This window comes from Equus quagga, chromosome 8, assembly GCF_021613505.1.
Source record: "Equus quagga isolate Etosha38 chromosome 8, UCLA_HA_Equagga_1.0, whole genome shotgun sequence".
Lineage (NCBI taxonomy): Eukaryota > Metazoa > Chordata > Mammalia > Perissodactyla > Equidae > Equus > Equus quagga.
In genome coordinates, this window is record NC_060274.1 from 98,400,059 (window position 1) to 98,411,453 (window position 11,395).

The window sequence follows — 11,395 nt, forward strand, 5'->3', positions numbered from 1 at the left end:
AGAACCGTTTCAGCCATGTCTTACCCAATGGTTCTTAGCCCGGGAAAGGTGATTTTGGCTCCCAGGGGACATTTGGCAACGTCTGGACCATTTTTGATTGTCACGACCGGGGAGTGCTATTGGCATCTAGTGGGAGAGGCCAGGGATGCTGCTAAACATCCTGCAATACACAGGACAGGCCCCCACAACAAAGAATGATATAGTCCAAAATGTCAATAGTGTTGAGACTGAGAAAACTTGGTCTAATTCAAATGCTTTAAATATTATTAAGCCATAATGGTGAAATTAAGAGGTCATTATTATTTTCATTCATAACCAATTTGCGCAAGGCAATTTGAAAAACAGACTCTGCCTAAAATTGTATGTGAGCTATATAGGGAAAAGAATGTCACATTTGTGATTTGAGGGAAAGAAATGAAGGGAAAAAATTAGATATTTTTATTCATAAAAGAATTACATGCAATTTTCAATGAACCAGAAAAATAACTGTCTTTTTTACACACTGTGCTGCGAAGAATGAAGAACAAAATAGTTATAAACTATCTTACTCACAAATATTAATCTATTATCAAGTTGCTATTCTTCAAGTATATTAATATTCCATCTGAAAATCAGCCCTCTCGTCAGAAGCTATGATAAAAGCCAGAAGATGAAGGCATCAGTATAGATTTACTACGAAATTTTTTAGTTCCCTCAGTTATAGAGCAATTTAAAAAAACAATTGAAGGAAACATCCTTGATGGCATAGTGGTTCAAGTTTGGCGCTCTCACCACTTTGGTGGCCTGGGTTCTTTTCCGGGTCTCGGAACCACACCACCTGTCTGTCAGCAGCCACGCTGTGGCGGCAGCTCACACAGAAGAAGTAGGACTTACAACTAGGATAAACAGCCGTGCACTGGGGCTTTGGGAGAGAAATAAAAGTGGAAGATTGGCAACAGATGTTCGCTCACGGCAAACCCTTTCCTGTACGCACTCACACACACAAAAATTGAAGAACGCTTTTTGGAGAGTAATCCTGCGGTCTGGGAGATACTAGAGCGTGCACAGCCATTTATAAAGCTCCAATCCACCTCCTCTCTTCTCCTTTCCTGATAGATCTCCCCTCCAGTTAGTGGAGACCGGATGCCATTTGCTGTGGTAATCATTCTAGTTTAAACTCCTTGAGAACAATAGTAACTAATCTTTTCTAAACATTTACTGATAGGATAAACAAAATAGCTCGTCTCAAAAACTCTTTCGTATTAAAATGGTGAAACAGCCAATAATTTCATCAAAATAAGAACCTCATACAGACCCAACCCATTACAGGGGCAGGATGCTCAATAAAAATTTGTAAATCAACGAACGAATGCATCCTCCTCTTATAAGTTCCGTGCTACACACAACAAACCTAGATGCGTTTCTTTTAACTTAGGTTTTAGAGACATTTGTTCATCGTTATCTATCATTTGCAAATGATTCTATAAGCTGTCCCATTAAAACCATGTTAATTTCACCTTCTTTTGGGCCTCCTACTTGTGATAACTATTGCAAATGTCTTACTAATCCCAACAGGAGTGCAAATGTGATCAGAGGACAAAGAAGTGAAGGAAAGAAGCCCTATTGCGAGATTTTCAGCCACTGCTTAAACCCACTCTAGCACTATGGGAATGACTTCCTTCTTTGGATGAAACATCTTCAAATCTGGGGTTATAATTTTGATGAAAATTAATTTTTACAAAATGTTATTTAGCTGTAAACTCACTTCTTTTCCATTTCCCGGTAATTGATATTACAGATTTCCTTAAGGATTAATGTCTTCTATTCACTTTGATAAACAGTTGTTGGGCAAATAGAGGAGATAGAGAAGTACAGAAAAAGCAATAAGCAGAACGTCTAAGTCATCACTTTGGAATTAATTGAACATAAACAAAATTGGGAAAGAAAAGTAAGAAAGTAGGGAATGGGCAAGCAGGACCACCTCTGGGAGAGGAGGGGCCTGGTGGGCCTGGGATTGAACCGTGTGACACTCTACCGTGTTACAACACTGCCATCCATATGCAGCAGGAGCAGTAGGTAAACTTTATTTAACTATTAGAAATATTGAGTTTTGGCTCCAAAATATTTTTCCAGTGCAGATCCTGCTCTTTTTTGCAATTTTTGTTTCAAAAATAGTCTTTCTCTTTCATAAGAAGTAATTCTTCAGACCCAGTTCTCACAAGGGGATTGAAATGTGCAGGAGTTCCAAATGCTCTGTATTCAGCAATACTCCACTGCGTGCCTATAATGTCGTAGGCGCTGAGCAAGCTGCAGGCACCCCTTCAAGTCTAGGACCCATTATTTCGCTTTTGGCAAGTTTTCCCTACTTCCTTTTCCTCCCTAAACCCATGTCTAAGTCCACCAGACCTTAACCTCTCCATGAACCTGCAAACGCCTCCCTTCTAAAAGCTTTTGAGTGAGTAGTCGACAAGCTGGTTCAGCTACTGCTGTAGCTTTATGCTAGAGATCTGTTTACACGGTTCCTACAGGGTAGGTGCGGATGTAGACTGCATCTTAGAGATGCCTGAAATTTTTCAAAAGGGTGTGATTCGAAGAAAAGTAAGGGTTATAATTTAGGTGGGGCGGGGGCGGGGGGGATCAGACCTCCCCTCTGGGTCTGAAGGTGCAAACTCCTAGGGGCAGGGGGCTCACCTACCCAACTCCATATCCACACCGTGCCTCCAGCCGGCTCACATACTCTGTGGGCACTGGGATAGCTGAATAGCTGATGCCCTTGCAGGGTCCCCTGGCACTTGGGGGGGGGGTCTCCTGGCAATCAAGTGTGTTATGGCTCCTTATCTCATACTGCAGCAGCAACAACGTTGACTGGAAGCGCACTGTGTGTTAGGGACCATGTAATAGTTTTACATGAATTAACTCATTTAATTTTCACGCGGCGGCTCTGTGAAACAGGTACCATCGCTCCCATTTTCTCAGGAGGCAGCTGAGGTTCTAAGAGGCTCAGGAGCACACCCGGTAAACCGTAGAGGCAGGAAGTGAAGACAGACCTTCTGATTCCATATCCTTCGCTCTTCACCACCAAGCTGCCCCTCTCCAGTGAGTCCATCATCCCTGCCAGCTCTCAAGCTTCACAGTTCTGGGTGTCTAGTGATGTGAACCAGGCAGCCCGCCGGCCCTTCTGTGGGCAGAATGCGGGTGCTCATCCCCGTAGCAGGTCTCGCGCGCCTGAGCAGAGCCGGCATGTGCCTGATTGGGACGATGCCCTGCGCTCCCGACCGGGGGTCGGACGAGGACCAACCAGGGAAGGGCGGCGGGGCGCGGGGCTGGAACCACCTCGCCGGCTGCGTCCGGCCCCTGTCCGCCCCCCCTCCCCGCCCCGACTGGGCCGCGGGGCGGAGCTCGGGTCGGTGCCGGGAGCAGGAGCCGGCAGCGGGAAGCGGCCTCCGCCCGGGCCGCACGGGGCGAGGCGAGGCAAGGCGGGGCGGGGCCGCGCGCGACGGGAAGGGGAGGCCGCGCGAAGCCGGACCCGCGCCGCGCCAGCCCGGCTGCAGCCGCCGCGCACCGAGCGCCGCGATGGGGCTGGAGACCGAGAAGGCGGACGTGCATCTCTTCCTGGACGACGAATCCTACAGCCGCCATAGCGGCGTCGACTACGCCGACCCCGAGAAGTTTGCGGACGCGGGCCTCGACCGGGATCCCCATCGGCTCAACTCGCATCTCAAGGTGAAGCCCAGAGCGGGCCGTAACCTGGGCCTGAGGCTGGCCCAAGCCCCCGCCATGGCCTGGGGATGCGGGCGCCCCCTCTGTCCCCTCCCTGACTCCAGCCTCTCCCGTCGCTACTAGGTCAGCTCCACCGGGTTCGAGACCCGGAATCCATCTGCCGCGGGTCCGCCTGCGTAGCCAGGAATTCTTAGCCAAATTCCTGTGTGCTCACGGTGACCCCGTGAGAGGTGGGGCACCCCAGGCAGGTCCTTTCTTCCTGCTTCTCCCACCTGGAGCACTCCTGGTTCCCGGGGCGGCAGACTGGGTGACAGTTCGGGATCCCTGAGTCTTGTCTCCGCAGGTGGGCTTCGAGGATGTGATCGCAGAGCCGGTGTCTACGCACTCCTTTGACAAAGTGTGGATCTGCAGCCATGCGCTCTTTGAAATCAGCAAATACGTGATTTACAAGTTCCTGACGGTGTTCCTTGCTATCCCCCTGGCCTTCGTTGCGGGAATTCTCTTTGCCACCCTCAGCTGTCTGCATATCTGGTGAGAATGGGTACACTGGGGTGGACCCACTTTCTGAAACGTAGTAATGTTCTTTGCCACATGCCCCTTGCTGTCCCTTTCTTCCAGGCTGGCTGTCGGGGGAAGAATGTCCATTAGCTCCCCACGCAGTGGCAAGAACTGGGAGGCCTTGAAAGGCAGTGTGCTTTCTTTAAAATCGTAGGTTGGGTCAGGAGTTTAAACAGAAGCAGCAATGTCCCTCTGTCCTCGGGTGTGATTTTCCTTCGGATGCTGAGGCCCAGCTGACTGTTGAGGTGGAGACCTGGAGGCCATGCTTCCTGCCACAGGCTGCTGTCTCATGGGGCCATGTTATGACTTGTGCCTATGGTTCTGGGCAGGGCTCTTATTTCTTTCATCACCTTTTATTCAGTCACTACTTGTGCTGCGGGTAAAACAAAAATGATCTCTGAGCAGAATGCCCGGGAGATATCATGGGATAGGGATGTCAGACCTAAGCAGTGCTATGGAGGGGCTGCTCCAGTCCTGCCACTGGCAAATGGCAAAGATGAGACCAGAAGAGATGCAAAGTTTGTGTAGTTAAGGTGAGGGGGTCCCAGCACAAATGAATGAAAACTCAACTACAGGGTGATGAAATGAGAAAGACTCCAAATGGCTTTTTCACCTATACGGCACGAATGAGAGTGGTATCTAGTTAAAGGGAAAATAAGTATAGAAACCTACTGGACATTGAGAGGATGTTTTGACTAACTTTATTCACTGTCAAAATGCATCATAAAGCTTTGGAGAACATTTCTAAGCATTAAAAAAAAATTTTAAAGGAAAATGTTATATTTTACCAAGCAGTTTTGTTGTTGTTTTAAAAGATAACCACTTTATTCTGAGAGAAAGAAAATTCAGATCATCCCCAGTATGGAAATGCTTGCCAAGCTTGTGCTTTATTTAGGGCAGTTCTGGTGAAATGTATCACTCCAGATGCCTCCATGTCTTTCTTAATCACTTTGTATGGTATTGCCCTACTCTAACACATGCTGTGCTCATTGTTAGAAGTTACGAATTTATTCTCCATTCCCCTTTACCATCTGAATCAATTTCTTTAGCCAGTTAGCTACCTAGCTAGTTCAACCAAGAAAATTTATTGAGTGCTTGGTTTGTGCTGAGCATGGACCCAGGATGAGTAAGATGTAGGATCTGCCTTCAGCTTACTTACAGCACATCAGGACTGCTGACTAGGTACAAAGCTGGATGCTGAGGAAAACTCAGTTAAATCTGTCTGGGAGGAGGGAGGCGCAGGGAATGCTTTGTAGAGAGCAAAGGGTCTGAAAAAGGCTTTTAAAGGATAAATAAAAATTCAAATAAGTAAACTATAAACAATGAACATCAATTTAATTTGATCACTAAAGACTGTAAACAACTAAACTATGTTGAAAGTGCCGAAAGACTGCCAGAGGAATGAAAATCTTTGCCTTGATACATGAGCAGATCCACAAAGGCCAGATGTATAGTTAGCTCACACTCTGACATTAGCACATGGATTTTTATTTTATTTTATTTTATTTTATTTTTGGTGAGTAAGATTGTCCGTGAGCTAACATCCATTGCCAATCTTCCTCTTTTTGCTTCAGGAAGATTGTCCCTGAGCTAACATCTGTGCCAGTCTTCCTCTATTTTGTATGTGGGTCGCTGCCACAGCATGGCTTGATGAGCGGTGTGTAGGTCTGTGCCCGGGATCTGAACCCAGGAACCCTGGGCCACCACAGCAGAGTGCACAAACTTAATCACTATGCTACCAGGCCAGCCCCTAGCATATGAATTTTTTAAGATACCTAAGTCAACACATAAAATTTTGGATTCCTCATTAACTAAAACCAGTCATCTAATCTCTCTGTTAGTTTTCTCACTTTCAAAAATGTGAAAAAGTGACCACATAGCATATTGTGAAATGTTGGCTATGAAGCTATTTGGAAATATAGAGTGCCGAATTTCTAGTCAACAAAGCTAGGCTTTCCTAAAGTACTTGTGGAAGAACTGAAAACAAGAAGGGTTTCATTTACTAAATGGTGGAAAGATATGAGTAAAAGTATAATTAACCAAATGATGCTTCTCTCCACCTGGCTCTCCTGAGAACAGGAGGCGTTTTTTTGTGTACTGCTTCCCCTGGTGAATCATCAAACCACTTCTTTTTCAGCCACATAAAATGTATTATTTAACTTCAGCTTGTTTTTCAAATTACATTCATGTGAGACATTAATATTTAACCATCATACATTTGTCATCAGGCAGCTATGATTGCAAGTAGAGGAGTAACTTCAAAAACAATGCTTAAAAGTTAGTTTATACCTTGATAACATAGATTTATCATTAATAGATTACATATGCATGATACGATAAAACCAGACTAAGGAGAGGCGTTATAGAAGAGCAAACCATTTGAGTAAGCTTCCTTCTTCCTTTCTTTTTTGGCAGGGGGTGAGGGTTGTTTATTGTTTTACCAAGAATTTGGTGACCAAAGCCATGAAAGTATGCAGTAATAGATCTTTGAACCGTGCACGTTGCATCGTCACAACGGATCTGATTTTAGATTCTTTAAACAAAAAAATAACAACAACAAAAACCCAGAACTCAGTCTGATGATGTCCGATCCTAGGCCGAAAGTACGGGCAGTTAGGAACCAGTGAGTTGGTTTGATGCTATACCACGGACAGATTGAGAGAGCTGCTGTTTGGCAACTTATTTGGCAGATTATTGGAATACAGGGGATCATACCAAAGAAATGTGGCTGGAGTTCCCTTACCCCTTATTTTTGCTGGGATGCAATTCAAATAGATGGTCCAACTGATAGAAATGCAGTAGTAGCTATCTCATTTCTAGAGGACCTTTTTATACGGTAAATTGCTGTGACAATGCAATCTGCATGACACTATTGGTAACACAAAACTAAGTAAAACCTCTGTCCATAGGGCTTTATTATCCAATGAGGAATATATAATCTTACAAATTGTAAGATTTATATAAGAAGTGTTTGGTTGGCCACATTGGGCCTCAGCCAAGTTTTGGGTCATTCTAAATTGCCTGGAGTTTCAGAAGGGAAACTATTTGAGATGTTGAGAACACAATTTAAGTTTGACATCAGAGGATCATTGGATCCTCTGTGAGAGAATAAAGTGAGGGAACAACTTAAAATGAATTCACCACATTCTGTGAACTGAAGTTCTCAAATGTGGACAACCACACTTTGCTGAACTGGAAAATCCACTTTCGTTCTGTGCTTAATTCTGGAAAGTGCATTATATTCTGAGTGAAGTAGATTTGGTTAGGAAGCATTCTGATCTAAACTTCAGTCTTGTAGTATGTCAATTTGAGATTATTTTGTTATCATTGTTTTCATTATATATTCTGACTTCAAAATCGTTATACTTGTTAGTCATTATAATGACAGCATCATATGGACAGTTCAATGGTGCATAATAAATATTAATCCTGATAGCCAGTCTGTAAGATTTCCTCTTCTTGTTTTAATTTGTAGTGATTTGCCCAAGGCCACATATCAAGTGAGAAACATAATGGGATAAGAAGTCGAAATTTGTCATCATTCAGATTTCTATTCAACTATTTAGCTCTGAAACACCCAGTAATTAATTTTCTTAAAAAATTGCTTCAAGTCTTTAGCACTTGGAACAAAACACAAGATAAATATAATCTGTGTAGATAGTCAATATGAATAATTCAGTATTCCAAAAATATCTCAATCAATCAGACGGTTGCCTGATCCTCCCTTCACTTTGGGCTAAGTACAACGGACCTTTATTTACGTCACATTTTAATAGCAAACCAAGAAAATCAATCTTACTTCCTTGTGCCCACCCAGGTAATAATAAAAATTCCATTGAGGCCACCAGCAATGCCTGAGAATTCACAAATCCTTTTGTGTTCAAAGGGCACTACTACAACAGAGAACATTATTCAGAGGATTACCTAGAAAATTAACCAGCCTAAGGAATATGAGAATATGCAGTTATCTTAAGAAAAATTAATTTCATACAGAAAATACATACAGAAAAAATAATTTCAAGATAGTCTAGTTTTTCTTGTCTAAGAGTTCTGACATAATTGTAGGGCTCTTTTAACTATACCTCACAGCCCTTTTCAATGTATGTAATTACTATGAACAATTAATAATATAAAACATAACTATGCTAAATTCACTTCAACTCAAACATTTATTAAGGATCAAGGATGTCCTTACTTAAAGAGCTTACATTCTAATAGGAAAGACAGAAATATAAGCATCTATTTGTGATACCTTCCGGTAAATTTGAGGATTAAGCAGTTTGCATTAGTACTTTAGAAGCACAAAAAAGGAGTATCCAGCCCAGCCTGGTCCAGTGGGGAGGGAAGTGGAATGAGGCAGCAAGAAAAGCTACCACGGAGTGGAAGCTCAAGGAAATAAGAGCAGTTAAGCAGGTTAATATTTAGGGGCAGAGATCAGTTGGATGAATGTACTGTTTTGTTTTCTTTTTTTTTCCTTTTTCAGATAGCATGCCACCAATAGACAAAATATTAGGGTTTATCACCCACGTGCTTGTTTACTTTTTTAAGCAACACATCTTCCGTGCATCTTATCACTATGTGGGTCACTGTTCATTTATTTGTTTCAAATGTTCAACCAAATTTTGTTGAATTAGGCCATTATAGCTTCTCTAGCATGTGCAAGAGTCAGTGGCCTTATCTGGTAACACTAATAATCCTTACACATCTCTCTTCCTCTGTTCCAGGATTATAATGCCTTTTGTAAAGACCTGCCTAATGCTCCTGCCTTCAGTGCAGACAATCTGGAAGAGTGTGACCGATGTCGTCATTGCCCCATTGTGTACAAGCGCGGGACGCAGCTTCTCTTCTGTCAGCTTACAACTGAGCCACGACTGAACACTCGGACCCCAGGTCTGGAGATTTAGATACTGTAATACTTCTTTGTTGTTTTAACATAAAAGCACTACTGTACTGTTCATCCCCCAACTGTTCCAATTAAGAAAACTATTAAGATGGGCAACCACGCTTAGAAATGTTTATTGGCAGATCTTTTCAAATAATGTTTTTCTAAATAATAGCCAAGATTTCATATCTAGCTTTATAACCAGAATTATACAGTAGGTTGGCAACACTTAATTTTAAAGGCAGGCAGTTTTTGCTTTAGTACAAAAGTATACATATTATTATGATGAATTTTTAATGATCAAAGGACAACTGCTCACAAAAATATGGGATTTCTTATTTTTCTACTCCGGAAGTAATACTTTTAAAATTACCTTTGCAGATAAAGTCTTGGGAATACTTAGAGATAAGATATACAGGTATCCTAGAAATTGCAGTAACGAAAGTATACAGTGGTAATAGGGGCTATCAAATATAAAAAACAAATAAATGTGAAAATAGGTTCATGAAAATGTGTTCCTTTAAAGAAGGTATTGTTAACCTACAGACCTATTTAACAAGATGTTTCATTTTACTGTATATTTTGTACTTATTGTAAATGTTGCTCTAATCAGATTGCTTTCGAGCACTTTTATTATATTTGTTATCTTGTTGAACTAATATATAGAATGAAAAAATGTATGTCCCATGAAGAATGTCATTGTTGAGATTACACTGTCTTGATTATGTAAGCATATATATCTTTTTGGGGAATAGAATGTAAAAGAATGATATGCAAGGCTTTTCTTTCTAACTTTTTCAATCAAAATCCTGAAGTGTTTTATGGCTGTTGTTTATCTGGCTGTGATCTTAAAATGATCTAGATTTATTTGGTATTTCATCTGGAAGATGCTTTCTCTCTTGTAGTTAGAAATTAACCTGTATTCTGCAGTCCTATTACTGTTTCACTTTACCTTCAAGTAATACTGGTGCTATTTAATAACATTTTATAATAAAAGCTATTTCTGACACTTAAGTATGATTTCAACTACAGTGCTTAATGGAGAGAAACTTACAGAAAAGTTGTCAACTTGTTGGATCCATGCTACTGAGTTGTCTAATACGGGTTTTGTTACAGAGTATAAAATTATTCTTATCATGTTTGAACTGTAGAGTCCTACGTCAATGTTATGAATCACTGTTTTTTAAAAAATCTCATTATTCCAAAATGATAGGCATGTGCAAGAGATGTCTGTGATGTCAGTGGTTGCTATTATTTACACATTTTAAAAAGTGTATAAATGCTCAAATTTCAGAATTACTATGAATTAAAATTCCTTTGAATATCTTCATAGGTGACAAATCTTATTTTTCCAAGTTGCCAGGACTGGTGATTATAAAGGATGATTAAACTGGAATACTGTTGGGGACTAAAACAAACGAATGATTAAATTATGAAACTCATAGCCTTTTGAAGGTACCTATAAAAGAGACTTTTCAAAACTGCCTTAGGCCGTTGTAACATCCTTGGAAAAGACTCAGGATCACTTCCGGAAAGCACTGCCACTCATTTGACTGGACAGATTTTATTACATTAGTTAAAAAGGTCAATCGGTCTCATGACTTTATAGTTAGACCTTGTATTTAAAGTGTCTTAAAAAAATATCTGGATGAGTTGATCGGCCAAAAGTATTTGATTAATAAAATATCTATTTAAATAAATCATGAGCTTCCATCTTTTCAAATAGCTATTGGGAAGTTTTAAAGCCAAAATATATACACATAGTCATATAACAAAACCTATTAACTTTTAACAAGTGATACGTATGATCTGCTTATTTCTGAATAGCATTGATTACTTTCAAAATGAATTTTAATTAAGATTTGCCATTAACCCCTTTATTTAGAAGACTGAAATTTAGTACGAGGTGGATCTAGGTTGCATGTGCACATATGTTGGTTCTTTGTTTGGGGCTGGGGGAGATGTAGATGATGAGACTTTCCCAGTATCCATAATAAACTTTCTGAAAACCCATAACATGTGTTTATTGCTTTTATTACATTAGATAGCAAACTTATCAATAAAGAACTTCTTTAAACTAGTTTTTACTTTATTTAAAACTCATAATAAATGAAAATATATGAGTTATTGCTTATTCAGGAATGTATTTGTGAAAAATTATGAGATTGATAATTTAATTCTTTGTTTTCCCAGCACTGAAAGAGGTTCCCTATAAATTTTTCTATCATTTGATGAATAGAACGGAATAGTTTGTTC

At 40.9% G+C, this 11,395-nt stretch overlaps 1 protein-coding gene across 1 annotated transcript; it reads left to right on the plus strand.

Annotated features, from left to right (window-relative positions):
* The first annotated feature begins 3,153 nt into the window (after window positions 1-3,153).
* Window positions 3,154-11,154, plus strand: CAV2 (caveolin 2). Its single transcript, XM_046669156.1, has 3 exons — window positions 3,154-3,702; window positions 4,043-4,230; window positions 8,982-11,154. The coding sequence occupies exons 1-3, from the start codon at window positions 3,169-3,171 to the stop codon at window positions 9,130-9,132; spliced, it is 873 nt and encodes a 290-aa protein (XP_046525112.1). The 5' UTR covers window positions 3,154-3,168; the 3' UTR covers window positions 9,133-11,154.
* Window positions 11,155-11,395: the final 241 nt, after the last annotated feature.

Bases quoted from the DNA above. Each gene is read 5' to 3' on its own strand.
- CAV2 (XM_046669156.1), top strand. From the start codon at position 3,169: ATGCGGGTGCTCATCCCCGTAGCAGGTCTCGCGCGCCTGAGCAGAGCC. The intron at 3,703-4,042 runs GTGAAGCCCAGA...TTGTCTCCGCAG, and splicing joins GGCTCAACTCGCATCTCAAG to GTGGGCTTCGAGGATGTGAT. The intron at 4,231-8,981 runs GTGAGAATGGGT...CCTCTGTTCCAG, and splicing joins CTCAGCTGTCTGCATATCTG to GATTATAATGCCTTTTGTAA.